Source organism: Cynocephalus volans, chromosome 16 (genome assembly GCF_027409185.1).
Source record: "Cynocephalus volans isolate mCynVol1 chromosome 16, mCynVol1.pri, whole genome shotgun sequence".
Classification (NCBI taxonomy): domain Eukaryota; kingdom Metazoa; phylum Chordata; class Mammalia; order Dermoptera; family Cynocephalidae; genus Cynocephalus; species Cynocephalus volans.
This window is the reverse complement of record NC_084475.1, coordinates 13,563,176-13,587,380: the sequence shown is the minus strand read 5'-3', so window position 1 is coordinate 13,587,380 and position 24,205 is coordinate 13,563,176. Positions and strand designations below refer to the sequence as shown.

The 24,205-nt window shown below is 49.5% G+C and overlaps 1 protein-coding gene across 1 annotated transcript in view; it reads left to right on the top strand.

Annotated features, from left to right (window-relative positions):
• SLC39A11 (solute carrier family 39 member 11) overlaps positions 1–23,926 on the top strand; it is a 360,418-nt gene extending 336,492 nt beyond the window's left edge. The window contains exons 8-10 of the mRNA XM_063081195.1: positions 19,885–19,983; positions 22,549–22,707; positions 23,709–23,926. Of these exons, the coding sequence (XP_062937265.1) occupies positions 19,885–19,983; positions 22,549–22,707; positions 23,709–23,787 (337 nt within the window). The 3' untranslated portion in view covers positions 23,788–23,926. The remainder of the gene's footprint in view (positions 1–19,884; positions 19,984–22,548; positions 22,708–23,708) is intronic.
• Positions 23,927–24,205: the final 279 nt, after the last annotated feature.

The window sequence follows — 24,205 nt, the reverse complement described above, 5'->3', positions numbered from 1 at the left end:
ACGTAGTCTATCCACACAAAGGAATATTATGCAGCCATAAACAGGAACGGAGCACTGACACATGGTACAATCTGGCTGAACCTTGAAGACATTATGCAAAGTGGGAGAGGCCAGGCACAAAAGACCACATGCTGTATGGTTCATTGATACGCAACCCAGAGTGGGCAAATCCAAAGAGACAGAGGCAGACAGTGGCCAGGGGTGGAGGCAGTGGGGACTGGGGAGTGACTGCTAACGGATAGAGGTTTTCTTTTTGGGGTGATGAGAACGTTCTGGAACTAGATGGTAGTAATCCTGACCGACACCTCCTGCCACTTGCGGCAACCGGGCTCTGCACACGTTGACCCCCTGGCCTCGTGTGGTCCTCATCTCCTTGCCTGGCCAGCTTCCTTCAGGAACCCGTGAAGAACCCAAGGGCAGGTGTGACTGTCCCTCTTCTCTGTGTCTGTACCTCCTAGACCCTGAGCAGCCAGAGGATTCAAGCACTGTGCTTTGTTGAGAGAGAACAGGAACTCTGGAATTATTTGTGAATTCATGAGTCCCTCAGTTGCTTCATTATGTTGACACCAAGGGCACAGGTATTGTTCTCCTTGGAGTTTCCAAGCCGGAGGAACGTTCCTCCAGTTTCTACGTTTCTGTCCCATGCACATGTCCATAGAACCCTCCTGTTCTCTTCTCAGTGTTCACAGGGAAGGCATTTTCCCATAGGAAAAAAAAAAAAAAAAAAACGTTATAAATGGTGATTCAGTTCCTAAACTCCCCCACAAGCTTTACGTAACCCATAAGTTACTTACATACTTATAAACTACTCATGCGTGAGTTAAATGGGCTTTTGTGGGCTGAACAGGCACCCAACCTGCCTTTTATAACAGAGCTTTATAGGAAGATTCACTGTGAGCTCAAAAAAGTTATAAATGCTTTGTATTCCCAAAATGCCGTTGAAATGTGGACTTTCTGCTTCTGTTTGTGGGATGTTAGTTCACGAATACATTTGATCCTCTTCTGAGATCCGTAAAGGGAGGAAAACCTCCTATCAGGTTAAGCTTGGGATTCAGGTTAAGAGGAGAGCATTGTGGGGCTTGAGGGGCTTGTAGGTGACGATGTTGCTCCCACGATGGCCTTGAGTGGAGGGGAACGGCCCTCTGCAGACCTCCTTCCCTGCCTGCCTTCTCCACACATTGCAGTTCCTGGCCCTGTGCTATGCTAGTTCTAGCGATTCCCCAGGGAGAACAACTGTGGACTACTCAGAAGTTGAGGGGAGTCTTTCTAGCTTTATTTTCCCAAGATTGGAAGTCTCCACCGATGCTGTACCTGCTGGGTGGGGCTTTACCAAGCCCTCCAGGCGATTCCGATGCACACTGCAGGCTGAAATGCACTGCTCTTTATAAACTGAGCTCATAAGGCTTCCTTTGCCCAGATGGTGAAAACAAGCCATTTAAAGCTAGCCCTGCCACTTCTGGTTTTACATTTGCTCGGCTCCGGCCATAAACGCAGTCAGCTTGAGACTCCCTCTCCCTCTTTTCTTTTTCCAGGTTCTCAGACTTCCCCATTTCCTGACCCGAGGGGAGTAGCATCTGGTGGGATGACGTTCTTTCTCCTTGCAGTGTCCACGGTGATGTGGCAGGGCCCACCTGGTGTTGGGCATTGTCTCATATGTGCCTCTGTCACTGGGCCCTGTGCTTCCACTATGACCTCTGGCCCTGGGTTTGATGTACTGAGCTTCTTTGAGCCCTCTCAGTCCTTAGCCCCCCAATTCCACCCCGTTAGGGTCAGGAACCCTGGCTGCCCTTCACCCACAACCCTGGGATATGATGGTTCTGTGAGAGGCTTTGCTCAGATCCAGCCACCTGACACCATCCTCAGCCACTGCTGCTACTTCTTGTGCTGGGCATCTGGTGATTCACTGTAAGGACTCACAGGATGCAGCCTATAGTGACACTCAAGGCTGTGATTTATTACGATGAAAAGATATAAAGCAGAATCAGTGCGTAGAAAAAGGTGCACAGGGCAAAGTCTGGAGGACCCCAGGCACAAGTTTTCAGGAGTCCTCTCCTCGTGGAGTCTCACGGGATGCGCTTCGTTCCTCCAGCAATGCGCTGTGATGGCACATGGGAAGTATTGTCTAACAGGGAAGCTCATCAGAGACCCAGCCTGAAGTTTTTATTGGGGGGCTGGTCGCATAGGCACCCTTTGCCTAGCCTGTACCAAAAATTCTAGACTCCTGGAAGGAAAGCAGGCATTCAGCATTGAGCATTACCTGCACAAACCGTTTGGGCACAGTGAGCCGCTCTTATCATTTAGGAACGTTTTACATCAGTGTAGGGAACTGTTTGCCATTCAAGTTCCTAGACACTGCCCAGGGGCCAACCTTGCCAGCAGGCCTTTCTAAGGATGGCAGTCTCAGGCCTGCTGTGTTCACTGTTTTCTGCACACTGCAGCTGATCATGATGTTGGTGATAAGAAGACTAGCAGTGTTTATTGAGCACTTACTACATGCCAGTCTCTATTTGCAGGATTTTCAGTATGCCATCTAATTTCATCTACCTCCCATGTGCCATATTAAATGTTATGATCATCCAGGCTCCAGATCACCTTTGCCTTGGGAACCCTCTCACCCCATCTGCTCCCCACCCCCCAAAGAAAATTATCTGAATTTTCTATTGAAGGCACCCATCTGGGATTTTTGCTTCAGAGAGTGACAAGGGGCCTCGGACTCTCCCTGGAACCACCTACCAGTGTCTAGGTTTCCAGCACACCCATGCCAACCCTCTATTTTGCTTTCAACACATTTACTTTTACAGTTACTTTCTGTTTCCAGCAAATAATGCGGTGGTTCTTCTAATTATCATGTGTTATCATTTTATTTAAAAACACTTTTGAAGAAAAGAAGTTGGGTTGATTTCACATCTCTTCATAAGAGAGCGAGAGTGTGTGGGCGTGGCCAGCATTGTGGAAGTTCAAGGTGAGAAAGTGGGGCTGGGAGACCTGCCTTCAGGACTTTGGCTGGACAGGATTCCCCGAGGAGACAGGTGCATCTGGCTGGGAGGAGTCGCCCACTGACAGCACAGACAGAGCGAGGGCTGGAGCCCCGAGTTCTCTGACAGTTTGTCAGGACTCTTAGGGTGTGCTCAGCCTGTTGAGAGTTAAGGTCTTCCCAGAGTGTCTTGTCATGTGGAAGCCAGGAAGGCAAAGGGGCGAGGATTGGTGATTGGGTGTGTTTACTGTAGCTATGGAAGAGAACACAGTGGCCCATTGACAACTGGGTCTTTTTTTGCATATATGGAGGGGGAAGGGGGATTGTTTGAGAGAGAGAGAGAGTTAGATACACACACACACAGACACACACACACAGACACATAGACACACACACACACACACAGACACACACACACACACACACACACACACACACACACACACACACACACACCTTCTTTTTCCACTGGACCACTTGACACTTCAGGATCCTTCACTCCTGTGTATACTTCAGCTACATCTTTTAAGAATGAACACATTTTGATAGAAAAGTAAGGGAAAGACATGAACATACAATTCCCCCCACACAAAAGATATAAAAATGATCCTCATCATATGAGGAAAATGTTGAAACTCTCATTAGAAAAATAACACTGAGACACTGTTTCTGCCCTATCAGATGGGCAAAATGTAAAAATGTGACAATGTACTCTGTGATGAGGCTGTGGAGAAACCGGCTCTCTCCCATGTTGCTGGTGGGAATGCAAATTGGTGCAACCCTGGAGGGAAATTTGGCACCATCTAATAAAAGTACATGCACATTTCCCTTTTGATTCAGCAATCCTACTCCTAGGAATCTACCCTAAAGGTCTACCTCTGAGAATATAAAAATACACATATGCACAAGGTCATTTATTGCAATGTTGTTTGTAATTGCAGAATATTGAAAGCAGCCTGCATGCCCATACATGAGAGAATGGTTGAATAAACTATGGTGTGTCCATAGAGTGGAGTAGTATATAGCAGTGAAAATGAATGAGGGAGATCTCTGTGAACTGATTTGGAGTGATTTCTAGGACATACGGTTAAATGAAAAAAGCAAAGAGCAAAAGAGTATCTATAATGTAAAAAAGGAGGCATAAGAAAATACACATACATCTGTTAACCTGTGCAAAAGATACAGGAAAGATAAATCAGAAAGTAAGACAGATTACCTGCAGAGAGAGAAGGGAGCAAGTGGGGGTGGAACACAGGGGTCAGGAGGAAGTGACTCTTGTCCGTGCACATCTTCCTCCTTGTATAACTCTGACCTTAGTTATAGGAGTGTTTCACATACCCTAAAATCAATATCTAACTTGAAATCAGCCAAAATGTGGGGGAACCCAAAATAGAATACAAACAGTAACAAAGCTAACTGTATCACAGATGAATTACATAATCACACCAGTAACTTTGGAAAACAGTCTTTTGACTGGATAACATAAGGCTAAAGGCAAAAAACTATGTGCAGATCGATCCATTAACTACCCTAGCCCAATTATTATACAACATATGCATGTGTCAAAACATCAGATTGTACCCTATAGGTATATATAATGTGTCAATTAAATTTTTTAAAAAAGATAAAAAAAAAAAAAAGAACTGTGTGCAAACACTGTGCTCTAGCTAGCAAATCTGTTTGATGTGTAAACTATTTGAACAGATTAGATATACTGTAGATAATGACCGTCAGGTTTCTCCATATTGGAGAAAGAAGATACTTAATAAGGAAAGAGGGAAGTCTAGAACAGGAGTCCCTAAACTTTTTTTTAAGGGCCAGATTGTAAAGATTTCCAGCTTTGCTGGCCGTATGGTCTTTGTCCACTCAACTCTGCCGTCGACAGAATGTAAGCAAATAGGTGTGACTGTGTCCAATAAAACTTTATTTACAGAATCAGGCAATGGGCCAGATTTTGTCTGCAGGCCACAGTTTTTTGACTTCTGGCCTAGAATAACTCTTGTGGTGTTGTATTGGAATCAGAGGTATCTATGTGAAATCATGATTTTGTTTTTTGTTTGTTTTTAGTCGATATATAGTATATATTGTGAAATAATCACCACAATCAAGTTAGTTAATACTCTGTCACCCCACATAATTACCATTTGTGTGCGTGTGTGGTGAGGACATGTAAGATCTGCTCTCTTAGCAAATTTCAAGTAAAAAATACGTATTGTGTACCATGTTTCCCACGCTGTATATTAGATCCCTAGAACTTATTCATCTTATAACTGAACGTTTGTACCCTTTGACCATCTTCTCATTTCCCCCACCCCCAGCCCCTGGCAACTACCATCTATTCTACTCTCTGTTTCAATGAATTTGGCTTTTTTAGATTCCGCATATAAGTGAGATCATACAGTATTTGTCTTATAGTTTTTTCACACTGTGGGGGGGGGGGGAGATCACATTAGCAAGAGCTGCAGAGATAATAATATTTAATTGGCTTCCTTCCACCTGGAAGTCTGGGATTTGGCACCTTGGGAAGGTCTCCAGGGGCATCCATTGGAGCCACTTAAGCCCAGCATATAATAATAGCCAGCATATAGTAATAGCCAGGGAATTCTTTTGCCATACAGTTACTGACTTGGTCAAGAGAGAAAAGGCCACAAGACACATGTCAGAAGCCAGCAATTCATTTGAAAATACCAGTAATCTCTTTTTCTTTTAAAGAGTCTTAAACAGCATTAATATTGATAGCAAACAGAGATCTTTCATAATGTCTGTGCTAGGTCCCGCTCTATAGTGGAAAATTGGCATAGATGACTTCATGTATGAACTATTGTTAATAATCACAGGCTACGCCTCTTAAACCAAGATTCCAGCAAGACCCACCCCCACTCTGCTCTATTTCTGTAGGAGTGGGGGGTGCAGTGTGGACACACGGGTGAAGCCCTTGAGCTCTGGCATCAGGAGACCCGAGCTGGAGTTTCTGCTACGCTACTTATGGGCTGGTGAACTTAACCCTCTGTAAGCCTCAGTTTCTTCATCTATAAAATGGGTCGATAACATTTTCTGCCTAGGGTGCTTACCAGAGGAAAATGCGACAGTGCCTGAACAGTGCTTCGCATTGGGCCTGGCACAGGGCAGGGGCTTTGTTAGAGGTGCTGGTGCTCCTGCTGTGGCTGCTGTTCACCGGCGTCTCTGCGATTAGCAGCAGGCATTTCTGGAAGAAGTGGCTCTGATTGAGATGGCTGCTTTGCCCACTGTCTTAATGTCACTTGTGGCATGTGCGAAGCAGCAGGTGCCGAACCTCCTAGCTGATGACTGGACCCCCTGACCCATTGGCATCAGCCTCATGGCCATGCACCCTGCACACACCCTCAGCTGTCCACATTGGGAAGCCAAGTAAGCACTGTCATTTCCTGGCAGCAAAGCTCTGAGTCCCTGGCTAGGTAGAAAGCAAGTTCCAAAATAAACAGCACGTGGAAGGAGAAGACTTCTCTTTCGCTAGCTTTCTTTCCAGCTTCTTGGTCTTCTTTGCATCCCACCTGCACTCAGAGTCAGCAGCCCATGTGCTTTGAATGCTGTTAGGCTTCAGAGTACATGGCGGTGGTCTCGCCTTGTAGAGTGGAGATGCTGCTGTTTGAGGGGAGGGTCCAGGGCTGCATTTCAAGGCCTTTAACATCCTGATCCTGCCTCTTCACCTGTACCCTCCTGACCCCATGGTCTCCACCCACCTTCATTCTCTCCTTGCAAACATCCCCTGCTGTGCACAGGACACTGACCTAAAGGCTCCTTGTTGCCACTTGAGCTTTCCCATGCTCCAAAGTGTCCCTGCCATCCAGCCTTGACAACACTGCATGCAAAGGTGAGAGTGGGAAGCATCCCACATTTCTGTGTGCGCCTCTCCCCCTCCCTGCACTGCTTATCAAGTCCAGTGCCTCTGAAACTCATTTCATTTGCAAAGGAATAACCATTCCTGTTTGTTTTGGAGCCTAGGCTGGTTGTCAAACAACGAGACCACATTCTGCCAGGCAGCTTTCTCTCCCAGCCACAGAGGGAAGGCAGTCCATTCTAACTGCATGCAAATAGCCAGGGATTTCTCACCAGCACGAAAGCTCCCATTCCGTTTGCATTAGGCGTGCAGTTCAATCACTCTCCCTGAAGGAAGAGGAGGAGGAGCAGGTGGTGTTCGGCTTTGAACTTGAGCCACATGCCCCAAGGATAAGTGAAGGTGTAGTCTGGTCCAACCAAGGCGGTGGAGGAGAAAAACCTTTCTGTAAGTTGTGCACTGGCCAGGAGCCAGGCGGAGAGCGCAAAGTGACAGAGACTGCAGTCAAAGGCTATTGAGAGCGTATGTTATTCAGCGGCAAAGCATTCAGTCTCTAAGATCATGCCCAGAGGATTGTTTTGCGGGTGGAAAAGAAAGGAGCCTTTCAACCTCTCTCATGTGGCTGGTGCTGCAGTTTTGCTGAGCAGCCGTTTTGGAGTTTCCTCTTGGAGAGATTGGTTCATGCTGTCCAGATGTGCACAATGAGATGGTTTTGTTTTAGGGCTTTCCAGATGTGCACGGACAGGAAAACGAGCTTTGGCAAAGGCGAAGGCCTGTCTCTGCAGCACTTGGAATCTCGAGAACCCACAATGCCGTCCTTGGGTAGGAACCACAAGGCTTAGAATCTGGAAAAGAGCTTACACGTCGCCCAGTATAACCTCCTTATTTCACAGCCGAAGAGACCGAGGCCCAGAGAGTTGGGACGTGCTCCCCGCTGATTGATCGCCTGCAGCTGGGGTGGGGGGGACATCAGCCCTGCTAGAATCCTCAGGCCTCTATCTGTACATGTCAGCCTTGTTGCTGTGTGCACCAGGCACTCTTCTATGTGCACCTGGCACTCTTCTATGTGCTTGGGATTCATCGGTGAACAGACAGACAGAAGTTCCTAGCTTGTGCCGATGCCAGGTCAGGCATGGGAGAGGGAACAAAGGACAACCATGAAAAATGAATACATCATAGAGCAGGTTAGAAGGTAATAACTGGTATCAAAAAGAAAAGAGGGTGGAAGGAAAGAAAGAGAAAAAGGAAAAATAGACTAGATTTGAGTTGGTGGGTAAGGGTAGATTTCTTTGAGAAGGTGACTGTATTAGTTCTCTATTGCTGCATAACAAAATATTTCAAGACTTGGTGGCTGAAACCAATAAACATTATCTCACGTTTTTTTGTGGGCCAGGAATTCAAGAGTGAATAGAAGAAGAGGTCAGAGAGAACAGAGGGCAGAAAATGACAGGCATTGCAGGCCAGGGGGTGACTTGGGCTCTGCCTCTGAGTGAAATGGGGAGCCACAGCAGTGTCTTGAGCAGAGGAGCAGCACAGAGAGAGCAGATGTGCAGAGGAGACCGATTAGGAGGCAGTCGCTGTAATCCAGGAAGGACATGACAGAGGCCCCTGCTGGGATGGAGCAGTGGAGGAGGAGGGAAGTGGCTGGGTTCTGGACAGATCGTGAAGGTAGATCCCTCAGGACTCCCGCTGGATTGTGTGTGAGGTGTGTAAGGTTTATGATCTTCTCTTCCCTGAAGCTGCTACTGGCCACTTTTCCTCCCTGCTTTCTGTGGGGCCCTTTGTAGGCCTTGGTTACTAAATCTAAAAAATGGAAAATGATCTTATACGTCTTGAGTGAAAGAAATAATAAATGTTTATAAAGGCACTTAAAGCTCCTTAGAAGAAAGCACCAGAATGCTGGAAACACTTTTAGTGGTTTGCAGTGGTATTTTGAGAGCTGGGGAACTAAGTGTTTCTGTTGTAACCCCACCCCTAAAATGTTGATCCTGCAGATGGAGAGACCGAAGCACTCAGTGCATAAGATACTGGAGTGAGGGGAGGTGGGGGTGAACCTAAGTATCCTGAGGGGATACCCATACAGAGGCCCACACCTTTGGTCTCGGGAAGCTATGCCCGTGCCAAGCTTGCAGGACATGAGGCTGCAAGGCGCTCATTCCAACCTTCAGATGATGCTTTTCTGGGGTCTTGTACTGCCTCCTAAACTATGTACATAAAGTTCCAAAACAGGCACCACTAAGCCGTGTGGTTAGAAGTGAGGACAGTGGGTCCCCTCGGGAGGAGAGCAGTGGGGAGCAGGAGCCCAGAGTTAGGGTCCTGGGGTGCTGGTAACATTCTGTTTCTTGATCTGGGTGTGGGTTTCATGGGTTTGTCCAGTTTTTGAAAATCCATCAGGCAGAACACTTGTATATGTGCTCTTTTCTGCACATATATTCAACTGCAATAAGACATCTTTTCAAAAAGCAATGAGAAGTTATTCTTTTCCCAAAAATATGATTCCCACCCAAGCACTGCAACCCTACCTTTAGAGATTCACTAATTTCTGCTCAAATGCATTGCTTTTAAAATTCCAACTACCTTAAGGAGAATTAACAAATAAAACTGTTAATGGCCATTGGCCCCTCATATCATATAGTAGATAAAAAGGCCTATGTTGGGGCTGGCTGGTTTGCTCACTCGGTAGAGCGTGGTCCTGATAACACTACGGTCAGGGTTTCAGGTCCTCATACTGGCCAGCACACCACCCCCCTCCCCAAAAAAGAAAGCCTAGCTTAGTTTTACCTGTTTCGAGACTTTATGTAAATAAAACTGTACAACATTTACTATTTTTTGTCTAGTTTTTTTTCACTCAAAATTTTGTCTGTGCGATGTCTCCAAACTCCTGCAGGCAGGTGCAGAGGTTTCCCTCTCGATGCTGCACGGTATCCCGCCTTGTGAATGGAACACAGTTTATTTACTCATTCTGTTCTGGATGGGTATCTGCATGGTTTCCAGGCTAGGGCTGTTATTGATAGCATTGCTATGAATAATAACACTCCTACTACATGTCTTTGGATGAATACATGGGCACATTCACATCCGGCCAATGCACAGGATTTCTCTGCTGAGAATCTTAGCATGTGAAGGTCCCCAGGGCATCCCTCTGGGAGTCAGAGATCACGAAGACATCTGGGAGCCTTCTGTACACTTCTGCAAAGAGACGTGCACAGAGGTGGCCTGAATCACCCTCAGCCACCACCCTGCCTGGTGGCTTGACTTCCTGGGGCTCTTTTCTGCCTGCTTTGGGAAGGGTGGCAGACTTGAAGAGAATGAATGGGTCATCTCATTTTTCCATCCTGTGCCAATAAGCCTCCCAGAAATGCACCAAGCAGGTGGGGGAAGATCCCTTGCGTGCTAAGCCAGCTCCACTGAGCAGGTAGGGCTGGGCAGCCCTGCGGGCAGCACCCAGCCCCTTCCCACCTGCAGGCTCATCAGACACCTCAACAGGCCGCCCGAGTGGGAAGCCGGTGATGTCATCACCAGGCCTGAACAATCAGGCCTTTCACGGCGGGACGATAACAATCAAAACAGTCTGTAAGGGCCTGCCACGCAAGAACACACACGCTCATCGCACATGGGAGGATCTGAAAGCCGGGGTGAAGCGGGCCTTGTCAGGAATATGCCATTCTCCCTTCATAATCAGCTGGCCAGGGGGTTGCCGGGAAGCTCCCTTGCCAATTCTCAGAGAAATCCACAGCTGTATGCAGCACCTTCCTTGAGGGCACCTTACCTCCAACCCGGAACTAAGCCCCAGGCTGAGCAATAATCCATGGTTGGGGTTCAAGCAGGAACATTACACTGCACAACTCTAGGGGGCGCCACAGGCAGAGAACGCAAGCAGAAAGGTGCTCCAGAATGGTGCAGCACTGAGGCTGGAGAGCGCCTACTGTCAGTGGTTCTCAGGTGTTGTTTTTACATTCAACTCCAGGATCTGTCTTGCCACAACTAAGTTCCACTGAGCCTGGAAATCCTCAGATGTGATGCATGAGATCAGATGTTCCCTGCCCAGTCTGAGCACTTTCTGTTGTTCAGATACAAGCTCACCTAAACTGTTGTTTACTCTAGGTCAGTGGGTCTCAACTAGGGGCAATTTTGCCCCGCAGGGGAACATGTGGCCATGTCTGGAGACATTTTGATTGTCACAGCTGTCACTACCTCTATCTAGTGGGTCGAGGCCAGGGATGCTGCTCGGCATCCTGCAATGCACAGAACAGGCCCCCACAACAAAGAATTCACTGGTTACAAGGTCAGCTTGGCGAGGCTGAGAAACCCTGCTGCGGATAAGATGTCCCAACTCCATTAGACCCTGGAGGTCTCCGGTTAACATCTCCCCCGATCCAGCCTGCTCTCCTGTTGACCAGAGTGGGCCAGAACCTCAGCCCACTAGCTATGGATATAAGGCTGCACCTGCTCTCAGGAAACCGTCTCTCCCCGTGACGCTTTGATGGATCTGCATGAGGCCCAGAGGACCGAAGCCTAGGCAGTAGCTATTAAGAGGTCCCACTCTGTCACCTCCCAGCTGGGTAACCCTGGGGACCCGTTACTTAACTCCTTGTGCCTTAACTCTTTGTTTGTGCATCAGTTTCCCCATCTGTAAAATATGAATAACAGTGTCAGAAAACACTCATGAGGTGGTTGAGGGGACAAAGCGTGTTGCCACATGCAAAAATACTTACCACCACGCCCGGCACTTAGTAACACTCAATAAAAGGCAGTGATGATTAGTATCATTTTTATTCTAGCCAGAGGACCTCAGGCTCCCTTTGATGGGCGTGGTAACGAAAGAAAAGCTGGTTTCGGCCACAGGTTGTTGCAACGGGGTCTACCGTGCCTGGTGGCACAGCTCCTGTCACGTGCTCTGTGCTGCTGTGGACACTCACAGGAAGCTTTCACCAGGCTCAGGGCTTGAGACATCCTAAAATCAAAGGTTTGAATGGAGATGGCCGATAAGTGAAATTTCAAGGGAACTTCCCTGAGTGACTCACTGTGGACAGGGGTCTGCCTCCCAAAGATGAGGTGGGGGACATCTGGGATGGAACCCTGTACTTTTGGCTTTGGAAAAACCCCTGAAGTAGGGCTGGGGTGTTTACTGTTCAGATTTCCCCTAAAAAGCCAGGAGACTCGGCTGGGTGTGTTAGACATCCAGTCTAAGAGAGATGGGCTTTGGCCCCAGCGTGTTTTGTTTTGGTTTGGTTTGGTTTGGTTTTTTGTATGTGTGTTGGCTTTGACTTCGGGAAGGGGAGAGGAAGGAAGATGTGGGTTGGCGTGCCATGCCATCTCACATCTTTGCTGATTCCGTGCCTTCTTCTGCTTAAGATGCGTTTCTCCATCTCTATCCACTGAAATTGTCCCCACCCCCCCCTTCAAAGTCCATCTTGAATGTCACTTTCTCCGTGCAGGTTTCCTGATCATCTTTCTCTGCCAGAATCATCGTCCCCCTATGCTCTGTGCTGCTTTAATGGCCGTGCACAAGTTCTGAGCTGTGCTGAAGCTAGTCACTGGCAGGTGTTTTGCGCTCTCTGATTGTAAGCTCTCCGGAGATAGGGGCCCTTCCTAATGTCTTTCTTTGCATGTGGCATGAGCTCTTGCACATGGCCAGGGCTTAGTGCCTGAAGGGGCTCCCAGCTGGCCCAGTCACTATCTCAGGGCATGGTTCTGACCCAGAGGTCACAGAATTGAGAAGGCTGAGGGGCACCAGTTGGAGACAGCATTGCTGTGAGGCCACCAGGCTGTAGAGGATTGGGGACCTGAGTTCCCCCGGGCGCTTTTAATGTGGCTACCATTTAAGTAACCTCCATTCTGAGCTCTGAGCTGGGACTGGCACTTCACGGTGATTATTTCCCATCTGCACAAGGGCTTTATCTGTAAAATGGGGAGTTTTATGCCCATTTTACAGATAAAGCAGAAGCTGTGTTTCTTATGACTTGCACTGGGTCACAGCGGTACATCTGGAGTCCCAACCAGGTATATTTGACTCGACTATGACACATCACAGGCCTTCAAAGGCATTGAACTTGTCTGCGCCTACGTTTTCTACCTTAAAATGGAGTAGTTGAGCAAGGTGACCTCCACGGGTCCTTGCAGGTGAGTGTTCTCTGACTTTTAACTGGGAGGTTGGGGGAGCTAGGCAGGAGGGGGATGCAGGAGGTGAGAAGCCCTTCCTACCTAGCAGCCTGGAGGGACCCTGGCCATCTGCCTGTGTGCCTCCACCAGGTCGGGAGCAGGAATGAGAGAGGCAAATGGAAAAGCACCCTTGGGCTGTTTGCTCCTGTCCTGGCATCCAGACTGGAGAGGCCCAGCTGATGAATGGGCACCTCTGCCCCACCTGCAACTCCTTGGCACCCTATAGTCCTCGCCCCTTCCAGCTGCTGGGAGTCAATATTTGTGAGCAAGCTCAGCACCTTTCCACCCCCGCACAGGTCCCCCACCCTCGGGGGTTTCCAGCTGCCTCCTGGCCCGAAGCAGCCTGAATTGCTCCTTTGTGCAAAGTGTCTGCTGCTGTCCCTGCAGGGAGGCCATCTCTTCTACCCCTGCCACTCCTAGCCAGCACCTGGGGGCCACTCAGGGCTGGGCTGGAGATAGCAGCCCAGAGGACTGACCTGACACCCATGGGGTGGGTGGGGTTGCAGAGACCGGCTCTCCAGAGGGAGGTGTGTCCAGAGGGTCCAGAGGGGTCAGAACTTGCTTTAGGCTGTTGCAAGTGTTGGGTAGGCTGGCCTTTTATTTTTAAGATACATGCTCAGCTTCCAGGATTCTGTATACGTGCTCTTTGGCAAATTAAAATTCTCACCCTGGCTCGCCTTTGTCACCTGGGTACTTCTAAAGGTGACCAACTCATCCCAGTTGTCCCAGAACAGTCTCAGGTTTAGCACTGAAAGTCGTGCATCCTGGGAACCCCCCTCGGTCCTGGGCGAACCAGTGTGGTTGGGCACCCTAGTTCCCATCGCAAAAGTCACACCGTATTCAGGGACATCTGATGCCTTAACGTGTTAGCCTACGCGCTGCTAGTGAGAGCTCCGAGGTTAGACAGGAGCTTGCCGCTGGCCTCCTCCCTGCAGTCAAAAAAATAAAGTGATATTTCCTTGACTTCCTTCTTGCCATTCTCTCCTCCACCTCCATTCTTCCTCTGTGTTTAAAAAAATATAGATGACTTTAAAAACAAACCCGTTTCCCTAACACCGGACTCTGAGTCTGTGGTTCTCCCGGTCTGCCCCTCCCTTGCAAATTCCGATTCCGAAGGGAAAGGAAAGAAGTCCAGGTGCCCCAAGCCAGCTCCAATGCCCCCCCAAGGCAGCCCTCCCAGAAAGACCCTTGGCTCGCCTTCCCAGCAGAGGCCTCATCAGGGCTGCTCTTGACCCTACAGGTGCAGCCTGGCCCCCAGGAGTCATCTGCCCACCCCTAGGACACCGGGCCCTATACACCCTCCCCGCCACCTCCTCCCCTGTCCTGCCCTCGCCAGGGATAGCCCTTTCTCTGCCCTTCTCAAAAGGATCCCCTCCCTTGCTGCCCCCAGTCAGGCCCTAGTGACAGGTCACTGCGGGGCTTGGCTTGTCATGGAAGGAACACTGTCAGGGGACAGGCTGTGGTTTCTTTCCTTAAAGAGCCCTTCATTCCCACCTCCCTCTCCCTCCCATTAATTTGCAGTGGTCCAGACTAGTAATGGTGTCTTTGTGCACCTACTGGGGAGGAACAAACCCAGAAGACAGCAGCCGCACTGTCCTCCGAAGGGCACAGGTGTGGGTTCCCTTCCCTTGCTTTTCAACACTGTTTTGTATTTTCATAGCCTGTCCTGGAAAGGAAACCTCTCATTTGGGCTTTCCCTTCCCAAAGCTTAAAGGATGGAGGGGGGGCCCACCGAGCCCCACCACCCCAGGAATGCACCAGCGTGGAGTCTTCATTTAGGCTGGAGCCACAGAGGAGCGCACAGTAGGGCTGCAGGGGGGAGATAGCGAGCCTGGGACTTCCTCCAAGCCACTACTTTTCCCTCTTCACAGTGTCCCATCCCTGCCAGCCAATCTGGGCCCCCACTTCTCAGAGCTTGCCCTCCAAGGGACCATCGCTGTCAACCTGAGCCCCTCCCCTTTCTGCCCCTTGGCTCCCAGCCACGTGGCACGCATTCTTCTCCATCACTTTTGTGGATGCATTCTGTCTCACTTTGGGACTCCCTCCAGGGCTCCCCAAATCAGGTTTTGTATACAGTAAGCACCTAGCCTGCAAGCTCCCTGAAACATTCACTAGTGGCCACTGGTGCCCACAGCTCCCAGCCTGTGCTGGGGACAGGGATAGCTGGGAAGGGGCTCCTGAGATGGAGGTGGGCTCCATCCCCTTTCTTAGGCCAGCAGTCCTCAGCGCTGCCACAACAATTCATCAGAATCTCCAAGGTGGGACCAAGGCATTGGTGCTTGCTAAAGACCACTGGTGACTGGGATGAGTAGCCAGGTTCAAGAGCTGTGGATTTGAATCATGGTCTGGAGCTGATGCAAGTGGTGAAGAAGAGTGGAGGGTGTGCAGGGGACCGGGTTCTTCCCTGGGGTCACCCCGACCTGGTCGACGTGTAGCAGATGCACAATGCGCAGCAGGACACAGGGACGTGGATGGGCCAGTGCCAGGGGTGTGTGTGTGTGTGTGTGTGTGTGTGGAAAGCCAAATGGAGAGGAGATGTGCGTGAACATAGGAAGCGGAGGCTGTGGTCCCAGCCCTCGCTCAGGAGGGCTCCATGGTCACCCAGAGAGGCAGCGCCCTGCTGAGAAAGGCCTGGCAGGATCCAGAGGGTGTGGCACCTGGTTGGGCTGGAAGGCCTGTGCTGGAGCTGGGCAGGGCAGAGGTAGCGAGGCTTGCCAGAGAGGGAAGAATGGGGTTTCTGTGCTGCTTATCAGGACGGTGGCTCTCGGACAGGATGTGGAGGCTTCTGCAGCCCGCCTGGCAGACGGCTGTAGTCAGTGCCGCGTCATGGCAAGGACTTTGGACGGGGAGCTCCACCTCTGACTCGTTGGTGGCACTGGGCTGGCAGCTCCATGGTTATGCCTGGGGTGAGTCATGTGCCTGCCAGTGGACAAGGGCCACGAGCCCTGGGCAGATACCCTGTCTTTCCTCATTGGAAAGAAGCCTTGGATTCAGGGCTTTGCAAAAGGTCAAGAAAGCTGGTCATATTCACTCCACCTCTTGGTGGCCGACCAGGGGACACTAAAGATGGTTGGAGGGAGTGGGCCCCGCTGTGCAGGTCTGTCTGTCTGAGAAGGCAGGGCAGGGGCTGATGAAATGTTGGCAAAAATTTACCCTTCAGGATTGTTTCTTCAATAGAAAGATATTTCCAATGCCACATCCCTGCTCCTAGATAGGAGTTCAGGGTCAGCTTAGACATGAACCTGGTAGCAGAAGCCTCTAGAGCAAGTTGTATTTCTGCCCACGGCTGTTTGGAACATGTTCGTTAGAGTCCTAGAGCTTGGGCAGGGCTTGACAGTGTGTTCCAAAGCTGGATCTGGTTCCAAGAAGGAAAAAGAAGCGAGCCGGCCGACCCTGATCCTAACCCAGCTCCCAGAGGCAGGAGCTTGTCACCCTCCCTGGCAGAGTGACAGAAGAGGGGAGCCCAGGGCCTTTGAGTGAGAGGGGACTTTTATCCTGCCCTGTGGACTGGCTGGGGAATGATGGTCAAGGACCCAGAAAAGGAAGAGAAGCAAGATGGCCCAGCAGGACCCACCGCCACACACACATACATATTTTAAAAGCAAAGGGACAATATGGCTTTTTCATAAAAATCTCTAGCCACATTTCTTTTTCAACCCCATCTAATTTCTCCTAACCTTATTCTCTCCTGTTAAGCTGGGCTGTCCTGGAGAATGTGGTAGCCGCGTTTGACTCCCTACCCAGGACGTCACCTATCAGAGGTACTTCTGGGAAAAGAGTAAGACTGTTCCCCAGCTGCCTAGGGCACAATCTTAAGGGTCACCCAGAGGCGACCCTCCAGGGCTCGTTATACAAGGATATCACACTCAGAAGCACACCAGCATGGTAAAGTCCAGGCTCCTCAAAGTGCCCCATATTCCCTTCCAGCAATTCTTGTCTCCTCTGTGCTCAGGGAAATACCCAGTCTCCCGGCATTTACCAGGGCTCAGCAGGGTCTGGAGGGGACAAGAGAAAGGGTGCCAGCCCAGGAGAAGCACAAATCCATGCCTCGTGGGAGTTTCTGTGTGACCTAAGCACACCGACCAGCCCACGGGAGCACAGCCTCAGAAAGACCTTCACCTTGCACGGTGGCTCTCACCAATGTCTTATGAGTGATATAAAAATCTCGAGGGGGTATCAACAGGAGAAAATGAATGAGTGCCCATGGGAATTCAAGCACAGATGGGCCCCAAGCAAGACAGCCAAGCCAGATCTATTTGAAGCAGAGCTTTGCAAAGGATGAAATGTTGGCAAGAATTTATGATTCTGGGTGGAAAATATTCTTAGTCAGCCTTGGGAGGAGGACCCACGAGTTCTTGGAAAAGCTCCCACAGCTGGAGAGCCTGTGTCCACCTCCCCCAGCCTAGCAAGAAGCTCAGTCGGTCGTCTTGTGGGTACTGACTGTCCTGAGTCTCATTCTCTGCTACCCCCTCTATCATCAGCTCACGCTGAAATCTCAGCGATAATGCTCACCCCCGTCCCCTGGCAAACACTGAGTAGGTTCTCACTGTATATCGGCTCCCCTGTGCTAAGGGCTTTAGAGGGACCATCCCAGGTTATCATCACAGCAACTCTGTGAAGGGAGAGGTATTGTTCTTCAAGTTTTATAGTTGGGAAAACAGAAGGTAGCACAGCTAATAAAGCATGCGCCCAGGATCTGGACATAAGAAGTCTGACTGCAAAGCCCACACTTTCAACCACCACATGCATGGCCCTGAGGACCTAAGAAGAGCAGTCCTCAGCACCCGGGATCTGTAGTTTTATTTTGTCAGATCTTTCTGTAGCCACCAAGCTGTTAGGGCAGGGCTCAGCAAATTACAGTCCTCAGGCCTAATCTGGCCCACTGCCTGTTTGTGTAAATAAAGTTTTATTGGCACACAGCCATATTCATTTGTTTACATATTATCTGTGGCTGCTTTCCCACTACAATGGCAGAGTGGAGCAGCTGCACACAAAACCTAAAATAGTTACTATCTGGCCCTCTGCAGAAAATGTCTGCTGCCCCCTAGATCATGGGATGAGGTGGGAGCATGTATGAACGCCTCTCTAAGAAGTGAGAGGAGAGAGCAGCCTCGGATAGCATAGACAGTTATTTGGGAAAACTCCTGGGAGCAGGGGCCCTTTGTGGACCTGTCCTGGGCCAGTGGGGTGGTGGTGTCTTCCTGGTTGTCCCCTCCACTTATGGACAATCTAGCCTGCAGATTGGGGAGGTAGGCTTCATGGCCCTGTGAGCCCCAAGACACCATAACATTTCCTTTACATTTCCTTTATTAAGGAACTAATAATAATTTTCAGATGCCCTCACTTGATGAACTAATGAGTGGATGTTGAGGAGAAGCATAAAGTTGTCAAGAAGGGACAGGATGAGAGTTAATTAAATGAACCCCAGGCAAGCATGAGAAGAGGGCATCACCTGACAAGTGATGCAGGCCATCACCTGAAGTTCAAGATTCTGGTAGGGTCAGTCTTTTCCTAGGAGTCTCCCTGACCTGGCTGCCCTGGGGATGGGGCTCCCTCCTCCCACTGTGAGCTCCATATGGAGAATGTGAGTATGAGTTGGGGAGATAAAGGTAAATACAAGGGAGGTACAAGCCCCTGGAGATGAAATCTTAAACACTGGGGGCTGTCCTTGCTGTTCTTTGCTGGAGACTGGAACAGAGCTAGCCTCATGGAACCTTCAAGGCCTCTGTCCAGAGCTGATGGGTGGATTTGTATCGGCAGCAGGTGGACAGACATGAGCCAATTGACCAGAAAGCCAAGTGACAGTGGAGTTACCCTTTTCCATCTCGTCTACTCACAACTCCCTCAGCCCCCATGCCAGCATCACTTGCCAGGTGACGCCCTCTTCTCACACCCTCGGGATCTTTGTAGATCACAGGGGCTGCCCCCTGGACCTGTCCAGCCAAGGGAGAGTCTCACCTGGGGAGAGCCCCTAAAACTGTCTTTCCATTGCACCCAGACAGACCCTGTTTCCCTCCGATCATGCGTCTGCTTCCTCTGCAGGTTGACATTCGATTGGCTTGCAGTAGTTTGCAGCGTGCTTATTGAAGGCTTTTAATTTACAGTGTGTTTGTCTCCCTTGCTAAATTGTCAACCCACTGAGGCCAGGCACAAGCCAGGTATTATACCTGTACCTGTCCCATTCTGCGTCTCCCTCCCTTTGCACTCCAATACCTGGTTTGGGCACAAAGCAGGCTCCAACCAGCTGTCTCATCACGCAGCACAGCTCCTCCGTGTCTGCAGAGGCAGGAGGTGAGAGGATCACAGTGAGCATCACCGGGGCCCCAGAAATGACAGGGGCCACACTTAGACAGGGAGTTCATAGGGAAGCTGAGCCAGAGCCAGATCTGTGTCACCATCAGGTTCTGCAGCTGCACTTTCTGAAGTTGCTTCTAGATAAAATGTGATATATCTGTCTCTGTGTCGTAAGGGAGCAGAAACCAAAATGCACTGAGCACCTCACTTTATAGGCATTATTAGGTCATTGGCTCATGTAGCAATCCTTCGTGGTAAACGTTATTAGCCTCAAGTTGTATGTAAGGAGCAGAGGTGTAGAAAGTAGAATGACTTGTGCAAAGTTGAACAGCTCAGTGGCAGAACTTGGGCCTTCCTGACACCCAGCCAGGGTGTTCTCTGCCTACCAAAGCTCTATGAAGACAGAGGATCCCCCGAGGCCCAGGACAGGGTGACAGGGTGGAGGATCCGTGCCACTCCCGCCTGCACCATGTGCTCTCCACCCACATGCGTGCCCTGACCTTCTCCTTCCTCCACCCATCACAGGCCTTCACCCGGCTCCCCAGCACCAGAGGGGGCTTTGGGTCCGGGCTAGGGTCTCCCGTCTGTGTGGGGACATGTTCCCGGACAACAGCCTTCATGTACCTTCTTGGTCTTTCAGGAACCTGGCCATTGGGATTGGGATCCAGAACTTCCCCGAGGGCCTGGCTGTCAGCCTTCCCTTGCGAGGGGCGGGCTTCTCCACCTGGAGAGCCTTCTGGTGAGTGCTCCAGCGGCTGCCAGAGCGCAGGGTCGGGTCTGATGTAAACTGCTCAGAGGGGACCTCCGTGAGGGCTTTTTTCTGCAAGAACAACCACTTCTGACCTGGAGGCCAATCAGGGATTACTAGTAAGACACTGATAACCTGGGTGAATATTGCACCCCAAAGTCTGGGGGACCTCAAGAAATGATCTCGTCTCCTACCTTCATCCTGTACATAAACCAGCCTGAATGGCTCTGTTTGCTATTCCAAAACCATGGATGGCCATGCCATGTGCGTCCAGTGTCAGGTTCTCTCCTCGGATAGAGAGAAGCAAGGTAGACCTTATGTCTATTCTAAATGTCACATGCCACAGCTTACACGCATAACACCAAGGCCTGTCCCCAAGAGTCCTTACCATCGCTCTTCTCTGACTCCCGTCAATGTGAAGACCAGGACCATGGCCGTAGCATCTGGGATGGTGATCACTATTGCACTATCATACCTAGTGTTTTCATCTTCCCCAAAGGGCTTTCTAGTTTATTCCTTAATTGTACCCTTTCAACAGCAATGGTGAGTCCCCATTTTTCAGAGGAGGGAGCCATGGCCCAGGGAGTCCAAGGACCAGCTCGAGTCACCAGGCTTATCAGTGGTGACTCTGAGACTAGAAGTCTGATTCTTCAGAGACTTCTTGCCTCTTCACTCAGGACTCGGAGCCTCAGAACACTTCTTTGTTAAAACAATCACTACTCTAGAATGTATGGTAAGAGCATTTAAAGGACTGCTAATAACAACAATTTAGAAATGCCTTCCATTTTATAGGGCCTTGTGACTTACAAGTCCTTGCACATACTTAAATTATTTTATTCCCACCCTCCATTATCTCTTTCTCCATTGTTGGAGTCTGTGGAATAGAGGATTTGGGTGAGGACAGAGCAAGGTGGCCTTAGAGGTGTTTTTTAAACATAAAAGCCGTGACTGTCATTTTATACAGTTGAGGCACCGGGGGTGACAAGAGAAGGGTGTGGAGCATTTGTGGTATGCATCCAGACCCTGAAATGAAACTTTTTTTTCTTTCACTCCAGTCTGGACTTGACATCAGACCCACTTTCTCCTGAGGCAACAAAGCCAAGGCCAGAAATTGCACAAACCAAAGAGCTGCCAGTTGCACTGGCCCCTGCGTGAAAGCCTAGGGAGCCAGGAAGCTGCAGCTCCTTAGGGGATTCTGCAGCAGAAATGGTGTCTTCCAAGTGCCCACCATCTGCTCCTGGCCAGGAAGAAGCGGGGGGGGGGGGGAGAGTTCACGATCCTTATAGGTTACCCTGGTTACCTTCCTGTCATCTGGGGAGGCTGCGTGGGAAAGACATCTCACCCCCATTTTACAGATGGAGGGATCGAGGCTCAGAGGTAGTATATCTTGCCAAATTCCCACTTGCAAGAGACAGTGAGAAAGGTGTCCCAACTCCTTGTCTATTGGTGTTCTACCTGTAACAGGTGTCTTTTGCCTGTGGGCTCAGGCTGTGGGGTTCAGCTACTGGCTTATCTCCTGCTCTCAAAATTCTCAATGCTCATGTGCACTGTTGTTTCAATCAGAGCTCATGTGATTCCAAGCCGCAGAGACCCACTCTTGCCACCTTAAATAAAGGGATTTCTGAAAAGGAGAAATCTCACCTTAATCCAAGATGGGGGTAGGGTGGGGGAAAGGCTCTCACCACCGACATGGCCAGGTAGGCCCACCTCTTCAGCAGAGGTGAATGGGTGCAGCCCCTTCAAATGGGGTGCAGTGGTGGCCTGACCCCCAAACATGCCAGGAACAGCTGTCTGTGGAAAATGTCCATACCAATCCCAACCAGTGTCCTATCACTCACTCAGAAGACAACATAGGCGTCAACTGATGAGTGGACACCTAACAGATGGCAGAGCTGTACAACGGAATGCTGTTCATCCAGAAAAAGAAACGAAGTGCTGACACGTGCTGCAACGTGGATATGCCTGCAAAGCATTATGCTAAGTGAAATATGCTAGTCAAAAAGGACCACATATTACATGATTTCATTTATATGAAATATCCAGAAGAGGCAAATCCATAAAGAAAAAGAGTAGCTTAGTGGTTGTGAGGGGTAGGGAGGAGGGAGAAATGGGGGGCTACTAATGAGAATGGCATTTCTTTCTGGGGTGATGAAAATGGAATTAGAAAATGGAATTATCTGGAATTAGATAGTCGTGATGATTGCACAACCCTGTAGATATCCTAAAACCCACTAAATAGGTACATTAAATGGGTGTGTCATATGACATGAATTATATTATCAAATTATATATACCTTAATAATGCTGTTATTTTTTAAAAAGGACAATGTAGGAGACTTAACACTCTAAAGGTAATTGGGGGCAGGAAGTCTACTGTCACCGTGTCACAAGGAGCTGGGGAAGGAGAAGGAGGTGGTTAAAAAACGATGACGTGCTTTTGCACTGCCGAGCTCAGATTTGGTGTGGAATGATGTGCATCACGTTCCTGGGTTGAATTGACACTGCAGTGTCTGCCTGGCTCTTCCTGCAGTGGTACCTGTCCCATTCTCTCCTTAGGTATGGGCAGCTAAGTGGCATGGTGGAACCCCTGGCCGGGGTCTTTGGTGCCTTCGCTGTGGTGCTGGCTGAGCCCATCCTGCCCTATGCCCTGGCCTTTGCTGCTGGCGCCATGGTCTACGTGGTCATGGACGACATCATTCCCGAAGCCCAGATCAGGTTGGAGAGCTTCCCTCTCTATGCATCCCTGTCCCAGTCCCAGCCTGGGCTGGCCTCGGGATTTGCCTCTTCTTTCCTTATCCGCACCCTTCCCTGCCCCTCCCCAAGGTCAGCCCCACCCCCTCCCCAACTGTGCTCTCTGAAACTAAAAGAAAGGAGTGAAGGGCAGGTGGGGCAAGAGAGGAGCTGCTATCAAGCAGTGGACCCACGCCTGCCCCCCTGACCCCCCTGATGATGTAGACCATCATTTTTGTATATTATCTGTCTCTCTTTAGATTTTTCTGGGGCTGGAATGAGGGGAGAGGTAAGCTCTAAAATTTTAGCCCAAGTGATATATGTATGTTCTCATTGTCCAGCTTACAGGCCAGGGCAGGGGGAGGGCTTGCTTCGTTTCATTTTCATTCTTATAGCAGAATGATTTTGAGGCCAGTTTACAAGGGCAGGTGAAATGACATTTTCAAGAAATAGTAGCCACCCTTTATTATTCAAGCATGGACTACAGAGCCATGATAGTGACCTTGGGCAAGTTGCTTACTTCTCTATGCCTCAGTTTCCCCACCAGTAAAATGGGGGTAATAATGATCCTGACCACGTGAGGTTGTTGTTTGGAATTAAATGAGTTAATCAGTTTTCTTGGCATAGAGTAAGGCCCCAATAAATGTTAACCATCCTTAATAGTACAGGTTGAGCATCCCTAATCCGAAAGTCTGAAATCTGAAATGCTCCAAAATCCCACACTTTTTGGGTGCTGGCATGACACTCAAAGTAAGTGCCAATTGGAGCATTTTGGATTTCAGATTTTCAGATTAGGGATGCTCAGCTGGTTAGAGTATCTGCAAAAATTCCATAATCTGAAAATGATTTTTAAATTAAAAACACTTCTGGTTCCAAGCATTTTGGATAAAGGATACTCAACCTGTAGTATCTTAGGAATTGGACATTCAGCCTAGACACAGTCTCAGGAGGCATTAAGGTCTTATTCTTCCTTTCTTTCCCTCCAGTGGTAATGGGAAACTTGCATCCTGGGCCTCCATCCTAGGATTCGTGGTGATGATGTCACTGGACGTTGGCCTGGGCTAGCGCTGAGACACTCTGGACCCCAGGAAAGGCAGCACAAGAAAATGGCAGTGGTTGGCTTCCATGGGACCACAGGCCTCTTTCCTCACATTAAAATATTTTTCCTTTCTCTCCTCTTTATCTCATTATCCTGATTGACTCTGATTGTACATGACAATTTTTACTTTGCTTCTGAGGGACATATTGGTTTATTTGGAATCTCAAGGGGTCATGGAACTACAGATTTTTGTTTTGGCTGCTGAATGGAATCTTTCTTCCGTGGGATTATCGAGGACATACAGATCAGGGAAATCTCTGCTTTCCTACCTTCAATCTCCCTCTCTAGCCTCAGTGGCGACTCCTCAAGGTCACCTGCAGAAGCGAGCTCTCAAGAGAAGTCTCCTGAGCATTTTGGACAAGTGACTCAGAGCAGAATGGCTGG